Genomic DNA, 21,465 nt, shown 5'->3' with positions numbered 1-21,465 from the left:
CCTCCGCTGACTAACATGCGCCGGATTTGTGGTATTAAAAAACCACTATAGTTGTAGAATTTTGTCTATCCGTATTATTTAATAACAAATAATGACGGCTTAGACGAATTTTCACAATCTACATATGAGAAAAAATTCGAAGTTAAGACCAATGTAAAATTTGATTATTTCATAGGAATAATTACCTTCGCTTAACAAGCGTAACGAGTTGGATATTTTATTTTGCTCAAAGCAAAAAAGCATCGATGGATGCTGATGATGTTGGCAGATTTCTCTTCTTTTCTGGTGATGCATGTGTTTTGTATTTGTTTTAAAAGACCATCAACCAAGAATGCATCCGTCTCTGATCGTAGTCCAATAAGAAAAGAATGAGAGCTGTCGTTGCCAAAGTAACAAAGCTCGTCTCCTTCTCCTACGATCTTTCGCTAGACAACTCACCACGGAGGGGAAATTTAATTTGCAGAGGTGTATTGTCCTTTTATCGTGCAATGGTTTGTGTCTTCGCTAACTTTGCGCGGCAAATTTAAAATCTCAAGGAGAAAGAGATTTTACGCACAATTTTTTTCATTTGCGACCATTACAAATTGTGCAGTGAAAATTGTTAATAACTTTCGAAATCAAGTTTGTTTAAACAAATTGTAAAATTCAAAAATTAATATTAAACAACATTGTAAAAATCAATTTTACAATACACAATCAAATACTTTAAAAACAATACTACAAATAAAATAAACTTTATTATATTCAACCAACAAAATAAAAAAAGAAACAAACAAAAACATCAACATGAATCCCGAGAACATCATCAACTTCAACAACACCACCAACACCATCAATGGAGAGTATTGCTATTCCTGCCAGCATTACCTACCTGCAGGTATGCAATGGCATTTCCACGCTCGCACCGAGATACATAAATACAACTCTATCCGTCCGGTGGACGGAAGAATCAAGCAGATTGTGAATGGATACAAGGGACGTATTCTCCAATACATGTTTGAGAACGAGGGAGCGGATGTAAGGATGCCTATTGAATTCCTAAATGAGGCTGGATTAGCACTGATCCCTCTTTTGGAATGCGTGATGACTACCCACCTATCATCCAAATGCAATTTTGAGTTGTTTGCTGAGTACATGCTAATAAAAGAGTATGATATTCAACAAGAAATAAAATCGTTCCAGAGCACAATGTCTCAGGTTACGACTGGATCCGACTTCACCCGGTTCCTTGAATCGCATAAAAATGTGATAGACACAAAAATGAGTGAGTTTCAGGAAAAGGACAGCGGATGGACCTTGACACGAATCATTAGGCTGGAGCTTAATGTTTACAAATGTGATCCGACAAAAGGATCTAATCATTTTGAGCTTCCGCTTAAATTAAAAAATAGAAAGGCAGTTCTTCTGTTTTAAGTGGGCAATTATATCGGCCCTCAAACCAATAAGTAGATTGCAATAGTTATGGTGTTGAGATCACGTCCCCAATAATTGAGGTGAACAACGTAAAGATTGACTTCAATGGATTAACATTCCCGATGGAAATTCGAAAAATAAAAGAGTTCACTCAACGAAACCCTCTCATAAGTTTAAATGTTTTCGGGTATGATGAGGAATCTGACAAAATAATTGGACCACTTTACTGTGATGGAATGGAAATGAGAATCCACATTAACTTATTATTCGTCGACGGACCAACGGCGGGTATTCATGGACACTATGTGTGGATTAAAAATATTTCATCGTAAGTACATTCAATAAATTTGAAAATATCACAATCACCTTACAATTTCAATTTTCATACACAGTCTACTTGCCAAACAACTGGGTAAACAGCGAGTTAAGCGTTGGTTCTGTAATCAATGCTTACAATACTCAACGAGTGAGGAGAGGGCGGCTCAACATACATTGAGATGCAGTCGGGTGGTTACCGAGGGACCAAGGAAGGATCAGAAGATTACCTTTAAAAACCATCACCGTCAGTTGGAGGTTCCGTTCGTCGTGTATGCAGACTTTGAATGCATATTGGAACCAGTAACATTAGATGTAAGTGCAAACACAAAAATTATTAATAAGCATGTGCCAGTAGCATTCGCATACTACAAAGTGTGCATTTGACTCTAGCTTAGATAAGTTTGTTTCGAAGACAGGAGGTGATGTCGCTCGCACTTTCATTAAAAATTTAACGTCAGATTTGTCCGATTTGTATGAGAATCACATGAAAATAGTGGTTCCAATGCACATGAGTCATAATGAGTTAGATAATTTTAGGAAAGCGACCATTTGCCACATATGTAAGGGTATTTTAAATAATGATAGAGTGAAAGATCATTGTCATTTTACAGGTAGATATAGACGTGCAGCCCATAATTCCTGTAATCTTAATTACAAGACGGGTGATTTTATCCCGTATTCTTTCACAATTTCTCCAAATACGATTCTCATTTGTTTGTTAAAGAACTTGGAGAAATTGAGGGGGAAATAAAAGTTATTCCTTTGAATAAGGAATTGTATATTTCAATTTCTAAATATCTCCCTCTAAGGAAAAATACGTTAGAAATCAGGTTTTTGGATACTATCAGATTCATGCCCTCTAGTCTAGACACACTCGCGGGAATTTGAGTGAGGAGAATTTCAATGTGCTGAAATCACAGTACAAAAACAAGTCAGATTTTGAACTACTTCGCAGGAAATGAGTTTTCCCATACGAATATTTAGATTCTGTTGAAAACTAGATGAAACTTCTCTCCCACCAAGATCCAAGTTCTATAGTAATTTAACAGAGTCAGAATGTTCAGAAGAGGATTACGCTCATGCCATCCAAGTATGGTATCATTTTAATTGTCGTTCATTGAAGGAATACTTAGAATTGTATTTGAAAACTGATGTTTTATTGTTAACAGACGTTTTCAAAAATTTTAGGGCAATTTGTTCTTCAATTTACAATCTTGACCCAGCTCATTATTACACTACACCAGGATTGTCGTGGGATGCTATGTTAAAAACCACAGAGATTGAACTCGAGTTACTCACTGATATTGATATGATTACATATTTTAAGAGTGGAATTCGGGGTGGGTTGGTGCAATGTAGTCATAGACATACAAAAGCAAACCACAAATACTTAAAAAATTTCGATCCTACTAAAGAATCGGAATTTTATGTATGTGGATGCAAACAATTTGTATGGATGGGCTATGTCTGAACCACTACCTTACGGTGAGTTCAAATGGTTAGACACGAATCAGGTTAAGAGTTTTAATCTAGAAAATATTCATGAAAATAGTGAGTATGGGTATATTCTAGAGGTTGATCTAGATTACCCTTACTCAATCCATGATGAACATAATGATCTACCATTCTGTCCGGATAACAAGCTACCATCAAGCAGTTGTAAAACTCCAAAGTTAATAGCCGATCTCGCTGAAAAGAAGAATTATATCATATACTATAAGACTTTAAAACAGTGTATGAGACATGGCTTGGAATTAAAAAAATTCACTCCATCCTTCAATTTAGGCAGAAAGCCTGGCTCAAGAAATATATTGATATAAACACTGAGCATAGGACCAGAGCCAAAAATAATTTTGAAAAAGATTTTTTCAAATTATTGAACAATGCTGTTTATGGAAAACCATGGAAAACAGTGAAAAAGGGTGGATGTACGGATAATAACGGAGTGGGAGTATCCAATTGAAAATAGGAAGTCAGGACGACCCAAATTATGTGCCAGAGATTTAATATCAAAATCTAATTTTCATAGTGCATCAAGGTTCAGTGAAACTATGTATGCAATTCAAATGAAGAGGTTACACAACATTTGTGATAAACCAATTTATTTAGGATTTGTAGTGTTGGAGATGTCAAAATACAAAATGTATGACTTCCATTATGACTATATGAAACCTAAGTTTGGAAAAGCACTCAAATTAAATTATATGGATACGGATTCATTTATTTACAGCATAAAAACAAATGATTTTTATGCAGATATTCGGGATGATGTGGAGTTAAAGTTTGACACGTCCGAATATTCAGATGAATTGGCCGAGTTGTATAAGTTTAAGAAATGTAATAAGAAACGATTAGGTTTCTTTAAGGATGAGTTGCATGGTAAACCAATGACTGAGATTGTTGGTTTACGCTCAAAAATGTATGCGTACACTTATGAAAATTTCGATAACTCTGGTGAAATATGCATCAAAAAAAATAAGGGGGTAAAGGCATGTTGTTTGATGGGCATTTCATTATCAAATTATTCAAATACTTTGTATACAGGAAAGCAAGAACGTTCTAGTATGCAGATGTTTAGGTCTAGAGGGCATGAAATCACTACAGTCGAAGTAACAAAAACTACATTAGATAGTCAGGATGATAAGCGAATAATAGAAGAAGATAAGATTTCAACTATAGCAAGAGCACATTATTTAGTAATACCCTTTGAAATTGAGAGTTCCATATCAATTTTAGAAGCGGAGTCAAGAGTTTGGCGCAGCCAAATGTTTGTACTACAGAACTCACACAGTAACCAAACTAGTGTGAACAAAATAAATAATCTTAAAAGAAAGTTGGATAATAATGAAAGTGCGATCAACATTTACGAAGGACAATTAATATGTCATTTCTTGTTAATGGATAATATGAAAAAAAGAAAACTAGATGATTAGATTAATAAACAATACTTTATTGAAATTGAAATGTATAAATTAAAAAAATTAAAAAATGTTTAAAATTAAGTGTACATATTAGTAAATTAAGAAAAATAAAAATTATAAATAACTTGAAGATAAAATAAAAAGAAAAATACAAAACACAAAATTGTTTTCAATCTTATAATATTACAAAATTTCATTCTTATGAATCCAGCTGTCTTCGGTTTTGGGGAAACCCAACCAGCGCACTAGAGCTCTATTGCCTTTCTTTTTTAACACTTTTTCAACCAGATAAGTGTTAGGAAAACTTGTTTTTTTCAGTTCCTCTTTGTAGAAACCACCTTGAATTGGATTCCCATTGAAGTCTTGTAGTAAGTATGTTGTTGGGTAAGTATTCTGTACTTTGCTTATTTTAAAAATTTCAGTTGTCCAATTAGGAGTATAGCCTTTTTCAAATACGTGTTTGTACTTGCTGATGCGTACATAATCACCCATTTTCAATTTGCTTCCCGCAAACATTTTAATGTTATTGTAGACGGTTTTCAAAATATGTTTCTCATTTTTAGTATTTACATTAACGGGTGGCACTCGTATAGTTCTATGATGTCTATTGTTGTAAACGGAAATTAGTGATTTGAATATATCAACCCACTTGTATGTCCCATTGAAACTAAATTCACGCCACATTAGGTCTTTTAATGATCTATTAAATCGTTCAACAATTGACGCCTTTAGACTACTAAATGTTGAATAGTGGTTGATTCCATATCGTTTCATTAATATCTTAAATTGGGTGTTAAAGAACTCTTTTCCATCGTCTGTTTGAAGATTTTGGGGAATCCTCTCCCTGATTGAAATATTTTCTCCATGGCCTCAGCAACATCTTTTGCATTTTTAGACTTTATTGCTTCCCCCCATCCAAATTTTGAGAATGTGTCTATCACTGTTAGCATGTAGCGATACCCATTGTTTGAGTGTGCATACTTCCCCATTTCAACCAAGTCAGCTTGCCATAATTCGTTTATCCCTTTTGTTATGACTCTACGTCTAAGAAAATGCTTACGTGAAGAAGCATGTATTTCATTAATTATTCCCCGTCTAGACATATTTATTACTTTCGAATATGAGAGCGTACAATTTTATCAAGAATATCTGATGTAGTTTTCTCAGTCTTGATTATTCGCTGTTCAACTGTAGACAATTTATCGGATAATAATCTCTCATTCCTTTCTTGATGACTTGAAATCATTGATGTTAGAAAATTTCTCAGATCGTCTACAACTTGGTCCACATATTCTATTATCGCCAAGTCGGCATTCTCAATTGGTAAACGACCATTTTTTAAACGTCTTCCTTGTATATTGTAACTTCCATCATTATCAATGTAGAGTCCTGGTATTTTCTCACGTCGTTTTAAATGAATAGAGATCTGCTTATCATTTACATAACGTCCAAACTTGTCAACAGACATAATGATTATAAGTTCATTTCAATGTTATCAATCAATTATATATGAATTTAGTGTATAATTTGACGTAATTTCATAAGTGTGATTCGTATTTCCAGCTGTTTGAGAGGCAATTAAGAGTTGTAATCGTTCAACCAACTCATTTGGATCGTAATTGGATCATTTGGATCGTAATATACATAATTGGGTTTATTCGTCGCGAGTGACATGAATCCAGTCCCAGAAACAATTGATTTTGAGAATTTAGGTGTAGACTCAGCAGTACGTGATTTTGTTAAGAGTGGTTTAATAATTTTTGTATATTTCTTTGCCCTTGTTCCTCTGATCTGTCCATCGGAATTAAAATTTCTCCGGTGCACATTAGTTAACAATAAAATTTCATTATATATTTCTAGATCATTTGAATTATAATTTTGAGGTAGGCGGTGGAATATTAATGAATATAATCCACTAGAAAGACGCCAGTTTTGACTATCATCCAATTCAATTTTGTTGTGAGTCACATTAATGTGTGAATTCCCCAACATTAATTGTCCACTTCCATTTTTGTATGGGCCTACTGTCTTATCCAAAAGATCTTCCCGTGCCAGTTCACTGATATTCAAATTTTTTGAGTTGTCTTCATGTTGGGTTGATTGACTCGTTATCGAAGGCGTTGAATGTATAGATGTTTCATTTGGTAACACGTTCGATGAATGAGAGGGCTCTTGACTCGTTAACGGAAATGATGAATGGGGTGAGTCTTGAACCGGTAATGGAAGCGAAGTGTGGTGGATATTTGTTTCATAAGCTTAGTTGATGAATAAGGAGAACCTTCTTGTCTGAAATGTTTTGTTATCATTCACAAGTTCATGTAGTGGTTCAGTTATAGGTTTAAATGTTTCCTCCAGACCAATACTGTTCTGACTTTTGAGTTGTTTAAGATCAGAAAATTTTTTTTTAGAGCATTTCGGCTTTTAGTTAATTGAGTTAAAACTTTTTGATTCATTTTCATTCAAATTTATCTCATTCAACTGTTAGTGGATTAGTGATTATTTCAGTCTTGTGGTCATTAGTGTACTGTGATCTATTTTACGAAACATAATCATACTATATAACCAATAAACAGATACATTAGCATATTTTGATGAAGAGAGCTGGTTGTACAGATCAGCTATCAGACTGTTAAATAGACCAGCTAGCTGTTCTTTTAAACAGACCTGGTTGTACAGATCAGGTACCTGGTTGTATCGACCAGCTAACTGTTCTTTTAAACAGACCTGGTTGTACAGATCAGGTACCTGGTTGTATCGAACAGCTAGCTGTTATTTTAAACAGACCTGTTTGTATAGATCAGGTATCCGGTTCTGATAACGGACTTGTTTCAATTTCCCATATCCCCATTTAAAATGATGAAATTAAATTTTCAATTACATTTATTCACACAATGTAAAAAGGAGAAAAGTGGCTGAAAAAGAAAGCTGAAAATTCCCCAATTTCCCATTCCCTAATTTACATTTCAATAACATTTATTTGAAATAAGTATCAGAAGTAATAAAGCTGGAAAAGAAAGCAGAAAATTACACAAATTTACCATTCCCCATTTAAAAAAATTTTGAATTTATTTTGATAATAGAATTTATTGTTTTGTTTATTTTTATTCAATTACAATTTCAATTTGAATACAATATCTATATCATCCTGTTTTGATAGAGTATAATTACCAGTATTTAATTCGTTAATGTGTACATATTCAACTTTATCATAGCGTGCCGGGAGGTAAATTAAATACTTTTCCAATATTAATTTTAGGGAATTGGTATTAAATTTACTAGGAACCTTAGACGCTCCATAGATTCTGAATTCTCTATTCCTTGGTAGAGCGTGGAAAGGGAGCTTCTTCTTCTCCTTTATTCCATTCAAATAATTCGCTGTTGATTGAACCTCGATGTCATTGGCGAGGAATTGAATGTCCTCAGCAATAGGAGTAATAAGAGGAAGATTAACTTCGGTAAAGTCAATCTCCTCTCCCTTGCTAGCCTCCTTTGATGGGTTCATCCTGATTATTTGTGTGTGTGTGTGTGTGTGTGTTTTTTATTCGTAGTGTAGGTTAGAAAAAAGTTACAGAGTTGAGTTAAAGAAAATTATACCTAGAGAAAAGGAAGAAAACAGAGTTAGCGGAGCCTGGCTCTTGTGGGACGGCCGCGAAGCAATGCTTCACAAGGGCGTCGGCGCCACTTACTCCCTCGTTCTTTGTCTTGCCTTCTCGGCCCTCCTTTGCTCGTTCATGACCGCTGCCACAAATTGGCTGATCAGTGTCCAGTTAGTGGACGATGCCAGCATCAGCGGAACCAACGTCGACACAGTTAATCTTTCACCAATTGCATCTGCCAGCTCTTGTCTTAGGGTTGCGTATCTACCGCACTGAAAGATTACGTGCTCGGCATCCTCCACCGCGGTCGGGAAACAGGCCGGGCACTCTTCGGCTGTGTCATGTCCGAACCGGAACAAGTAGCTCCTGAAGCAGCCGTGGCCACTGATGACCTGGGTCAAGTGAAAGTTCAACTGGCCGTGACTCCTTATCGTCCATTCCTTAATAAGAGGGATAAGCCGGTGAGTCCACCGCCCTTTGGACGTCTCGTTCCACCGGGTCTGCCACCTTTCGAGGCATTCCATATGTGCTCTTTCTTTAATGGTTCTTTTCTCGGCGTTGGGTAAGGAGCCAGTCTGGAGCTGCCGGAAAACGCTTACCCTCTCCCTGACCATTTCCTCGAGGGGGGGTATGCCGGCAATGACAAATGCAGCCTCGTCGGAAACGGTCCTGAAACCGCTTATGATTTTGATGGCGCTCAGCCGGAAGGTTGACGCCAAGCCGCCGATGTACGAGCTTTTAAGAACGGCGTCTGCCCAGATAGGAGCAGCATATAGGGCTATGGACCTTGTCACGCTTGAAATTAGTGCTCGACGACACTGTTTGGGGCCCCTGGTGTTGGGCATCAGGCGAGATAACGCCCTGTTGGTGACAGCAACCTTGCGGCCAACCTCCTGCAGGTGTTGTCGAAAACTCAGCCTCGAGTCGATCGTCACTCCCAGGTACTTCAGTGTTCGCTTGGAGGTAATATGGGCGGCTCCGACCTTGACTACCGCTGTTTCAACTTTCTTCCTGCTACTGATCAGCACTGCTTCCGTTTTGTGGGGAGCCAACTCCAGTCCAACGGAGAGCAGCCAAGTCCCAATGCAGTCGATAGCTCGGTTGCAGTTTGATTCGGCGACCTCCAGCTCCTTAGCGCCCACAAGTAGCGCAATGTCGTCGGCGAAACCAATTAGGTTTGCTCCTGTCGGCAGGTCCAGTCGAAGGACTCCGTCGTACATCGCGTTCCACAATAGCGGGCCAAGCACAGACCCCTAAGGAACGCCTCCAGTCACGATGTACTCTTCCGTTCGAGCGCTTGTGTCATATTTGAGTACTCTCGACGAGAAGTAACTCCTGATAATCTTTAACAACTGCCGTGGGACTTTGAATGCGTCTAGCGCCCGTAAGATGCAGTTCCAGCGGGCCGAGTTGAAGGCATTTCTGATGTCCAATGTCACCATCAGACAGTACTTCTTCTGGCCCCCTTTCCAGCGAGTGCCAGCAATTGCATTGGAAGCAATGCCAACTACCTTCTCGATTGCATCTACTGTCGACCTGGCCTTCCGGAATCCATATTGGTTGGGGGAAAGGTTTCCGTTCACCAATATAGCTTCCTCCAAGCGAGTGCAGATCACCTTCTCCAGCAGTTTCCCCGCCACGTCGATGAGGCAGATAGGCCTAAACGAGGATGAATTGCCAGGCGGTTTCCCGGGCTTCGGAATTAGGACCAGCTTTTGGGTTTTCCACCTATCAGGGACTACAGCTTCTTCCAGGCACTTATTCAGCATTGATGAAAAGCTTCTGGATGGAGGGAGCAGGCGAGCATTAGTGCCCTTGCGGGTATGCCATCCGGACCTGGAGCCCCGGTTTGTTTCATGCTTCTAACGCATTTTAGCACCTCCTCGCTGGTGACCAACTTCAGCGGCAGACCATCGTTGGATGCTGTATCTGGCAGCCATGCGTTGTCTTCCTCCACGCTGGGAAACAAATCCATGACAATCCCACGCAGCAGATCATCTGGTGGTGGTGGCGATCTCCGTGCCCCGATTCTCTTTATAACGATCTGGTATGCCTTGCCCCATGGGTCGTCATCCAGTGTGTCACACAGGGCCAGGAAACACCGTTTTTTACTCTCCTTGATCGCATTTTTGAGAGTTTTGCGACTCTCTCTAAAGAGTGTTTGCCAATATAGGAAAGAGGGTCTTCCCCGCGCTCTCTGATAGCGCCTCCTCGCGTGGTTGCAGACACGTCTTGCAGCGGCAATGGTCTCGTTCCACCAGTAAACTGGCGTGTGGCGTAGCGAGGGGTTTACTCGACTCGGCATGGAGCCTACGCAAGCCGACTCTAGCCTTTCCATGATAGTTTCGACCATCTGCTCTGCGCTGCCTGAAACCTCCAGCTCTCTCAGCGAGCTTGCAAAGCGCTCGACGTTTAGCTTACTGGCTGAGAAAGTCCTCCAACGAGGTGCGGCAGAGATGCACCTGTGGCTCCGAGCTCCAATTTTGCAAAAAATGGCCATATGGTCGCTCCCTGTATAGGAGTCACTGACTCCCCACTCCGCTGAATGAGCGAGCGAACTGCTGCAAAATGTTAAGTCAACAATTGAGCCGGTACCGGCCCTGCTGAATGTCCATTGCGAGCCTTGATTGAGAAGATTTAGGTCCAGTGAAGCAAAGGCTTCGACCACCAATCGCCCTCTTTGGTTGGTGACCATGCTTCCCCAATCGACTGCCCAAGCGTTAAAGTCGCCTGCGACGAATACTGGTGAGTGGTCTCTCACGTCCGCAGCTAATCTGTCCAGTGTGTTAGCAAAGTCCGAAATTGGCAAACTAGGGGCTAAGTATATGCTGTACACCCAAACATTGCCCACTAGCGCCCTGACGAAGCCGCCGTCAGCCTGTTGGTGGTTGGTGTGTGTGTGTGTGTGTGTGTGTGTTTTTTGACGTTGACGCACCGCAGTACGTTCAAGTGGTCCTGCGAAACCAGGCTAACGCCTGTTTCTCCCGCATTCAACGCACTCCCCCCGGAACTGCCGTGAGGTATTACTTCAGGGGGAGGGTTCGGCCTTTATCGGCCCTCTTCTGAGTTGGCTGCGATTCGCGCTCTTTCTTCTCTTCTTAGCTGCTTCATTACTGCCACTGCCATCGTGTTCACCGCCACCCATTTATCCTTCGAGCTTACCATATGCTCGACTACGGACTCCGTCTCGACACGCCCCTCAAGGCGGACTTCTAATTCTTCTCTAGCACCCGCGAAGCGTCCGCAGTGCAAAAGGACGTGCTCTGCATCTTCCACCACCTGCGGCTGCATCTTCCACCACCTGCGGCTCGCGCAGTAAGGGTCTGATGCATGGCCGAAACGGTGCAGGTATCCCTTAAAACACCCGTGACCACTTAATAATTGTGTTAGGTAAAAGTTCATCTCTCCGTGACCTCTGTCTAACCACATTGACACGTCCGGTATCAGGCGATGTGTCCACCGACCTTTCGTGCCGCTGTTCCACCTTGCCTGCCACTCCTGGATGATGCTGGCTCTATCCCTGGCCTTCGCGCACTCTGCTGCCTGTAGATCGAATGGCGCTGTTCCCGCAAGGACCATTGCAGCTTCTCCCGATACCGTCCGGAATGCGCAGCACATTCTGAGCGCGCAGATCCGGTGCACCGAGTTCATCTGCCTCAGGAAGGTGCCGCTCTCCGTTCCCTTTAGCCAGATCGGGGCTGCGTAAAGGCTGATGGACCTGACCACGTTCGTGAGCAGTAACCTTCTTTTCTGCCTAGGCCACCTGTGTTCGGCATTATTCGGGCTAAGGCCGTGGATGCGGTTGCTGCCTTACTCGCCGCGTACGTGAGGTGTGCTCTAAAATTGAGTCTGTTGTCCACCTTGACTCCGAGATAGGTCATAGTGGCCTGCGAGCGTATCGTTGTATCCCCAACTACGATGTTAACAAACTCCACCTTTTTCCTTGAAGTAACTAACACGGCCTCGGTTTTATGCTCCGCCAGTCGGAGCCCTACTTCTTCCAGCCAATCCCGTACTGCTTTGACTGCAGTATTCGTCTTTGCCTCTATATCCGTCAGGTGCTTCGCGACCGTCACGATCGCTATGTCGTCCGCAAATCCGACAATATTCACACCGTCCGGCATCCTTAGGCGGAGGACTCCGTCGTACATAGCGTTCCACAGGGTGGGGCCGAGCACTGATCCCTGGGGGACGCCTCCAGTGACCTCGTAGCTCTCAGTGCCTGTACTGGTCGTGTACCAGAGCTTCCTGTCGCTAAGGTAACTTGCAATTATCCGGGTGAGATAGTTCGGGATATTGAAGTGCTGCAACGCGTGCAGGATCCTATGCCAGCTGGCAGAATTAAAGGCATTTCTTATATCCAGTGCGGTGATGAGGCAGTACTCCTTACTGCCCCAGAGCCAGCGCTCCCCCGCGATTGCCTTCTCCGCCTTGTCCATAATTTGGCTGATAGCCTGAATCGTAGAGCGACCCTTCCGGAACCCAAACTGCCATGGTGATAAGCCCCCTGCACGGTTTATAGCGACCTCCAGGCGCTCCCGTACTAGCGTTTCTAGCGCTTTGCCTGCCGTGTCTAGTAAACAGATCGGTCGGTACGAAGAAGGCTCCTCCGGAGGTTTCCCCCCTTTCGGGATTAGCACGAGCGACTGCTTTTTCCATCGGGCAAGGAACACTCCTTCCTCTAGGCACCTATTGTACAGCCTCATCAGGTCCTCCGGGTAATTCTCCAGGGCGGCTTTGATGGCCAGACCAGGGATACCATCGGGACCGGGCGACTTGTTCACCTTGATGCCTCTAGCGACATCCCGGAGCTCTTCCCGAGTAACTGCGGGGAAGCTGATACGGTGTCCTTGCAGTAGCGTAATTGGCCTTCCTACTCTACTCTGCAGTGGGAATAGTTCGCGCACAATCCTGCCAAGGAGGGTTGGGCAGGATGGACTGGGAGTCCTAAACGCTTTCAGCCTCTTCATCGTCAGCTTGTAGGCCATACCCCACGGGTCGTTGTCCGCCTCGTTCACCAGTTGCTGGAAGGACGCCCTCTTGCTTTCCTTGATAAGGTTCGCCAGGATCCGTCTCTTTGTGTTGTGTACTCCTCTCAGGTACTCGTATGCGGAACCAGGGGCAGCACGCTGGTAGTTCCGCCTGGCTCGGAGGCACTCTCTCTTTGCGTCCGCTATCTCGTCGTTCCACCAGTGGACTTGCGGAAGACGACTTCCTCCCTGCACTCTCCTGGACATTGAGGCATCGCAAGCACTCGCTATCCTTGCCATTACCTTGCTGGCCATAACCTCCGCCGTGCCATCCAGCTCTGCTCCTCTGATCATATAATTGAAGACCTCCCTATCGAAGGACCTCGTATTATATGAGAGTCTCCTGGGGGTGTTTCTCCGTAGCAGGTTTCCACCAATCTCCGTAATAATCGCAGAGTGGTCGCTATGCGTGTAATCACCGCATACCTTCCAGGATGCTCTGCGTGAAAGGCTGCTACTTACGAAAGTAACATCGATGGTGGATCCCATACTACCCCTACTGAACGTGTACTGGTTGCCAGAGTTTAGCAGCACTACATCCAGGGTCGCCAGCGCCTCCAGCAGAGCTTGACCTTTGTCGTTGGTCCTCGCGCTCCCCCCACTCCGTGGCCCAAGCGTTAAAGTCCCCTGCAATGAGGCATGGCGTCTTTGACCTCGCGTCATCCGCAAGTTCATCCGTAGCCGCCCTGAAGCTTTGTAGATCCATGGATGGAGGCAGATAGCAACTATAGAAGTAGATCGGGCCTATCCTGGCTCGAACAAAAAAGCTACCGCTTTTGACTTCTGACACCATCGCCGGGTTTCCCCCGCAACTCCACACCGCTGCCTTACCACATCTGTCCCCGACCCACGTATTGGGGGATTTCTGTCTGTAGGGTTCGCATAGAATGGCAACATGTGTGTGTGTGTGTGTGTGTGTGTCTAGTACTGCTGGTGCTATTAAGTGCTGCTACTGCTCCTGCTGTTCAGTGTTGGTCGTGCGTGTTCCTGGCGGTGATGATACTGCTACTGCTGGTGTTGTTGAGTGTTGAGTGCTGATGACCGAATTATATTTTCCTTCGAGTGGCTGGCTGATTTTATACTTGTCACTTTCCCCATCCACTGTTGTTTTGAAAGGTTTTTTATTACCTAAGGACGTTTTCCTTTGATTGGTTGACTTTCTACTTGTTGCTACCTGTAGGACTTCTCAAGTGCTAGAGAAGGACAACTATCCCACTGATAAGTGTCTCCCTACCCTTCAACCGACATACATCTCATTAAAAATTCTAAACACAAATGTCCACAGTTTACAGTCCCAAAATTTTGTAAACGTTCATAATTGTACTTAATGGTTTTTCCTAAATATCTGACTACTTCTAATGGTGGCTGTAAATTCCCAAATCTTCTTTGGGAATAAGAATCTGATCCTCTCTTGTAATATTCTACCCAATGCGTTCCATTCGATATTGAGTCTGCTAAATTTATTATTCCACACTCGAAATGATGTGGAAATTTGGGTAATTGATCCTTCATATAAACACCTTGAAAATGAGGAATCTTTCTAAAGGCAAACTTCATTATATCAAAGTTTGATAATGCTCTCTTGGGTAGTGTTGGCATCGGATCCGTTCCTTGGTTGGTGTGCCGTTGCTCGTACTTCGAGCAATCCACTACTCGAAAACAACAACTTGTAGTGGATCAATATTTGCTGAAATCTTTATTATTTTCATTATATTTCGTACATTTCATTGTAATTTCATATTTTTACTTACATTCGTGCTCTGCGCACACCTTCAAATCCCTATTTTATTGTTAACAATTATTTGCCTCTGCTTGGGCTCAAATACAAATTCAAAGTAAATCACGCTGCCGAAATTTGCAGCTGCATTGCTACTTCTAGCGAACGTAACGGTGAAATTCCAATGCGCAAAAGAGAATCACCGAATACAAATGCCCAGTAGGAAATGCGCTGGCAAAGCCCCAGTAGAAAATTAAGTTGGCCGCCAACATTCCCCACCCCGTAATTCACTAGCATTCGCGTTGTGTATTACCAATTTTCAAATCTAATTTGGCTAGCTTTACGGCGGGGCGAGTCACAATACCTTCTGGAGTGCGCACTACGGCACTCCGTACCTGACCGTCTCTCGATCGGTGAACATCTACCACAACTCCTTTGGGCCAGCTGTTTCGTTTGCCATTCTCATCTGCGATAACAACAATGTCATTCACGGCGATCGAATCTGGCGGCGGTTGGAACCATTTGGTACGACGCGTAAGCGTTGGTAGATATTCTCGAATCCATCTTTTCCAGAACTGATCGGCTAACTGGCTCGAAATTCTGAATCCTTTGGCAAGCTTGTCACCGTTATGGATTTCGCTGTCTCGTTCACGAATTCCACTAGAGTGGCCCAAGAGGAAATGGTTCGGTGTAAGCGCTTCTGAGTCTGCCGAATCCAGTGGTACATATGTGAGTGGGCGTGAGTTGAGAATACCCTCCACATCAGCCAACGCAGCACGAAGCACTTCTTCTCGCAATCCACCCGGCGGCAAGATCTCCGTTAGAATGGACTTTGTTGAGCTTACCAATCTTTCCCATGCACCGCCCATGTGCGGTGAGCCTGGCGGAATGAACATGAACTCCATTTCTGGGTATTTGGTCTCCACATCCCTGGTCGATATACGCTCCACTTCATCTTTTAACACTCTACTCGCACCTCGGAAGTTAGTCCCATTATCGGACATCATTCGTCGCGGGCAACCACGTCTCGCTATAAATGCCTTTAGAAAACAAAGAAAAGAGTCGGTTGACAGTGACGTTGCAATATCCAGGTGTACGGCACGAATTGTGAGGCATGTGAACAGAACACCCCAGCGCTTCTCGTGCCGTCGTCCAACGATGATGTCGATGGGCCCAAAGTAATCCACTCCTGTATAGGTGAACGGCGCCATGTGGTGCGCCAAACGCTCACGCGGTAGACTTCCCATTTCTGGAGGCCTAGGACGCGCGCGCCTCATCCGGCATGCTGGACAAGTTTGAGAAACCTCTCTCACCAAGGCTCTCAGACCAAATATCAGGAACTTTTGCCGTAGTTCATTGACCACGATCTCGTCGTACAGATGATGGTACTGGCGATGATACGACTCAACCAGCAGAAATGTAAATCGATGTCTTCTTGGTAGGATTATGGGTCGCTTTAGGTTTACTTCGACTCCTTCTATTAGTTCGATTCTTCCCTTGACGCGCAGTATATTCACTTCGTCCAAGTACGGAGAGCATTTGAATAGCTTGCTCTTCCGATCCATAATACTGCTTCCCGTTTTCAAGCATTTCATCTCGCTGAAATACTCGGTTTCCTGGCACACTCGTATTAGAATGATATCCATCTCGATTGGCCGCTCAAGTAATAATAACTTCTTTAATTCCGATCCCATGCTCTTCTTGACAATAGATCGCAAGAAATCCAATACTCGCAACTGTGCGGCTCTTAATCTCTCCAGTTTGCTGAATCTTTCTGGGTCTGGTGAGATACAGCTCAAAGGTGACATGGCTTCCAATTGCTCTTCGACGTGTTGCAGAATAGTATTGCTATGTTGGCTCACATCAATGTTCATCTGCGGCCACTGAGAGTCATCCGAATATAGAAATTGAGGCCCTCTGAACCACCTATTCGCTTCGTTAATGACAGGCGTTCTTGTCCATTTGGTACCATCGTCGGCCACATTTTGCGCTGACGGGACCCATCTCCAGTTACTCACATCTGATCCTTCTAAGATTTCGCCAATGCGGAGCGCAACAAATTGGTGAAATTTACGAACATCCGAACGTATCCAGAATAGAACGTCTCTAGAGTCTGTCCAGAATACTTTCTTGTCAACGTGTACTGACATTTCAGACTCGATGCATCTGGCCAACCTCAGCCCCAAAACAGCAGCCATGAGTTCCATGCGAGGTATCGAAATTGGTTTCAATGGAGCAACCCTTGTTTTCGACGCTACAAGGCTGCAATGAACTTGATCGTCTACTTCAGCTCGGATGTATACGACGGCAGCGTATGCATTAACGCTTGCGTCTACAAATGTATGCATTTCCAGACATCTAGCTGCACTAACTCCTTTCAAACATCGGGCCATACGCAGATTGATTAACGTTGGCACCAAATCCAACCAACGACGCCAGTCTGCCTCGTCTTCTTCTTTGAGCGGCTCATCCCATCCGACTCCACTCCTCCATATATTTTGCAGAATGATTTTTGCGCGTATGTTGAAAAATCCAACAATTCCAAGGGGGTCGAATATGGTCATAATCATGCTCAGGACGCGGCGTTTAGTTGGCCGACCATCCAGAGCCTTTGCGATCGTATCTGGCTTCACCATAAATGTTAGACAATCTTCTCCAGGTTGCCACCACATGCCCAGAACCTTTTCCGGACCAACGTCTGGGTAACAAATTGGCTTGTCCAACATGTCATATCTATTCTCAAGAGCACAGACCACTGTTTGAGAATTGGGATGTCCAGTGTCGCATGTCAAATCCTCCATCAGCATGAATTAGTTTTACAGCCTGGGCCAGCTTTGTCATCTCAGCTACTGAGTCCACAGACTGAAGCCAGTCATCGACGAAAGTGTTGCCGCAAAAAAGCTTTTACGGCCTCGGGATATTCAGCTTCATATCGTTGAGCATTGCGTTTCAAAACGTAACTCGCCAAGGAAGGTGAACACGATGCTCCAAAAGTCATAACTTGCATGACGTATACCTCCGGTGGCCGTTGCGAGTTTCCATCACGCCAGAGGAATCTCTGAGCTGCCTGATCCTCCGGTCGCACCCTCACTTGGTGGAACATTTCGCGTATGTCACCCGAAATAGCAATTGGGCGTTCTCTGAAGCGTATTAGAATGCCCATCAATGATGCAAGTGTGTCAGGACCCTTTAGCAGGCAGTCGTTTAGAGACACTCCTTGGACGCTGCAGCGTCCCACACTAAACGTGTCTTCTTCTTATTAGGGTTGGTGACGGTAAAGATAGGAAGAAACCATGTTATATCTTTACGCACCAACTCACTATCATCCAGGCGTCTGATGTAACGATTTTCCTTATAGTTTTTCATCGTCGTTAGCATGAAATTGCGTAACTGCGGATCTTTCGACATTTTCGATTCGAGACATTTTAGTCGCTTAAGACACATTTCATAGGAGTCAGGCAAGACCACTTTGTCGAATCTCCACAGTAATCCAGTTTGCCACCTTTTCTCGTCTGCCAAGAACGTTGTCGTTGCTTCCATGATTTGCATCGATCGCTCATCGTCTTTGGATCGTAATGAATTGATCGTAGCGACAATTCCCAGAGATTCCAAAGATTCCAAAGAAAAGTACTCTTTCAACGCAACATCCAAACTGCCAGTCTCACTACATTGGCAAATATGTAGCAGGCGTGGAATCGATGAGTATTCCTTTGCTGAGCGGCCGTAAACAGCCCAGCCAAGCCTGCAACGTGCTGCAATAACATCGTCGTCTTCACTTTCATGCAACTCCAGCGGAATAGTCCACTTAATGTTGTCGAGTCCAATGATGATTCGTGCTCGTACGTTGGAATAGGCATCTATAGGCAACGTACAGAGGTGACTCCGAGACTCCAATAATTGCTGGTCGAGGCTTTGCTCTGGTAGGTCGAGATCAGACACTGTTCGCACACTTTTCAGAGTGTATCGCTGCGATTCCATACTCGTAGTTGATACAGTGATGTCCAACGATTGCGAATTGTTTTCAACCTTAGAAACATCGCCTGTCCATTTCAGGCACAATTGAGTTGCCGGTCCTTCTAGCTCGAGCTCAAGCAGCTACTTCATCGGCCAAAGCAAATGTTTTCACAGATTTGGATTTGCCGTGGATCGTTATCGGGATATAGCGAAAGAGAGGGCTACTCGCCGTCTTTCCATGAAACATGATTGAAGACTCCTCCTTGTTGGCAGATCGAGGCACTGTTTGCCCAGTCAGCTTTCTGCCATCATTGCCTGCGGCGGTATGCAGCAGTACGTGGTGAATTGATTTACATCCATCGACGCCACAGGTTTCTTTAGCTTTACAGTTTCGTACGAGATGCCGCCAGAAATAACAGAAACATAGCCGTTTCGATTTTACAAACTCTCAGCGCTGTTTAACGTTCAATGCTCGAAAGTCGACACATTCCGACAGTCGGTGCGTGCCTCCACATTTTGGGCATGTAGTCTTCTCTGATTCTCCATGATGCTGTCGCTGTTGAGTCTCCTCATTGTTGTCGCTAACACTGTGCACAAACAACCTTTCTTTTGAAGCTTTGGCTGAGGTCGTTCGTCCGACATCATACGGAGTTACCATACTGGCACACATTGCCACATTTAAAAGCCAATTGTCGAATGTGGCCATGTTGACGCTTTGATTCGCCAATCGGTGTCGACCCCAGTCCAACTTCATACTGCTCGGCATCTTTGCGACCAATTCGTTCAACAAGACAGGATCATGCAAAAAGTCATGAAGACCCAATGCAGACATAGTTGCGCAGTAATTTTGGACAGCAAGGGCTAGTCGAATGACGGAGTCCAAATTATCTGCCTTTATCGCTGGCTCGTCTCTCAATTTCCCTTGTAACGCGGCGTGTACTATTTCTGGTCGGCCATACAGCATTCTCAATGTTCCAATTGCATACGGCACTGTATCTGGCACCATCAATTTTCCGCGTACCGCTTCCAGTGCCTGGCCCTTAAGACACTTCTGTAAGCGTATAAGATTTTCCTCGTTACTGAATCCACATCTTTCCGTCGACTGCTCATAATTGCTAATGAACAGCAGCCATTCGTCAGGCTTTCCAGTGAAAGTAGGTAGATCTCGGCTGATGACATGTCGTGCACTGATTTGAGCGGCCGTCAAAGGCCCACTCCTAGCCAATGAATTGGCAGCGTGCATGTCATTTGGTTGTTGAAGATTACTGGGCAATCCCATTGATCCCGGCTGTGGCAATCCATTGATAATTCCACCCATCGCTGCTGCAGTGTTCGCTTGATATGGCATTGTCAATCCTCCACGAGATGAATCCATATGGAGCTTGTTGACCACCGTGCCATATCCCGAACTATCAAAGTACATTTGTGTGTTTGCCGGTTTATGCTGGATAGGAGTTGATGAACTCGACGATGTGCTGATTCTATATGACGAAGATGAACGGCCTATATTCGCTGCTCCATTGCGCTCAAAGCCCGCGACAGCTGCCTGCACATTAACGGCTTCATGTAAACCATTGGCAGGTCCCATTGGATCTTGAGGAGCAGCTCCATCTAATTGCTGACCATCACTCGTCATCTCTTTTCCAGGCACGTGTTCCTCCCGATTTGCCATAGTCGTGGTTGAGGTTATGTCACGACTCCAATTGCAAACTTTCAAAGTGTTCCACACACAATATATGTATCTCCAAAAAACTGATATTATTCCAGATTCAGACTGATATTCCAAAATAAGACTGAATATTCGAGTCTTAGCAAGAATATTTTGTTGGCACCGGATCCGTGCCTTGGTTGGTGTGCCGTTGCTCGTACTTCGAGCAATCCACTACTCGAAAACAACAACTTGTAGTGGATCAATATTTGCTGAAATCTTTATTATTTTCATTATATTTCGTACATTTTATTGTAATTTCATATTTTTACTTACATTCGTGCTCTGCGCACACCTTCAAATCCCTATTTTATTGTTAACAATTATTTGCCTCTGCTTGGGCTCAAATACAAATTCAAAGTAAATCACGCTGCCGAAATTTGCAGCTGCATTGCTACTTCTAGCGAACGTAACAGTGAAATTCCAATGCGCAAAAGAGAATCACCGATTACAAATGCCCAGTAGGAAATGCGCTGGCAAAGCCCCAGTAGAAAATTTAGTTCGCCCGCCAACAGGTAGCTTACCTATTAGTTTTTTTGAACGCGTTTTTATCTTTGATTATTTGTAGCAAATGATATACCATATCCATTTTTGTATGGTTGTAAATACAAGCCAGCTCCCAATGCAACCGTTTTCATTTTTTTATTATGGCTCTTGTTTCCCTCTAGATGTTCTTTAGCCATCTTTGCATTGTTAATAGATTTTACTATTGCTGCACTACCTGACGCCAAACTACCCACAGCGCTCAGAGCTGTTAAAATTGGGACAAGTGGTAAGAGCCCACCTATCTTGGGTACATTTATAACAC

General features: G+C 43.4%; 2 protein-coding genes across 2 annotated transcripts; one reads left to right on the top strand and one right to left on the bottom strand.

Annotated features, from left to right (window-relative positions):
- Positions 1–1,637: 1,637 nt before the first annotated feature.
- On the top strand, positions 1,638–2,151 carry LOC133838971 (uncharacterized). Its single transcript, XM_062270247.1, has 2 exons — positions 1,638–1,741; positions 1,806–2,151. Exons 1-2 carry the CDS (start codon positions 1,650–1,652, stop codon positions 2,113–2,115), a joined length of 402 nt encoding a protein of 133 aa, XP_062126231.1. The 5' UTR covers positions 1,638–1,649; the 3' UTR covers positions 2,116–2,151.
- A 13,134-nt stretch (positions 2,152–15,285) lies between these two features.
- Positions 15,286–17,796, bottom strand: LOC133836628 (uncharacterized). The gene has a single exon (XM_062267221.1). It carries the CDS (start codon positions 17,794–17,796, stop codon positions 15,286–15,288), a length of 2,511 nt encoding a protein of 836 aa, XP_062123205.1.
- Positions 17,797–21,465: the final 3,669 nt, after the last annotated feature.

Source organism: Drosophila sulfurigaster, chromosome 2R (assembly GCF_023558435.1).
Source record: "Drosophila sulfurigaster albostrigata strain 15112-1811.04 chromosome 2R, ASM2355843v2, whole genome shotgun sequence".
Classification (NCBI taxonomy): domain Eukaryota; kingdom Metazoa; phylum Arthropoda; class Insecta; order Diptera; family Drosophilidae; genus Drosophila; species Drosophila sulfurigaster.
Note: the sequence above shows the minus strand (reverse complement) of the source record. Positions and strands in the feature narration are given on the sequence as shown.

Coding starts and splice junctions, on each gene's coding strand:
- LOC133836628 (XM_062267221.1), bottom strand. CDS start 17,796: ATGGAGGATTTGACATGCGACACTGGACATCCCAATTCTCAAACAGTG.
- LOC133838971 (XM_062270247.1), top strand. CDS start 1,650: ATGGAAATGAGAATCCACATTAACTTATTATTCGTCGACGGACCAACG. Junction 1,742..1,805: donor TGGATTAAAAATATTTCATC/GTAAGTACATTC, acceptor TTTCATACACAG/TCTACTTGCCAAACAACTGG.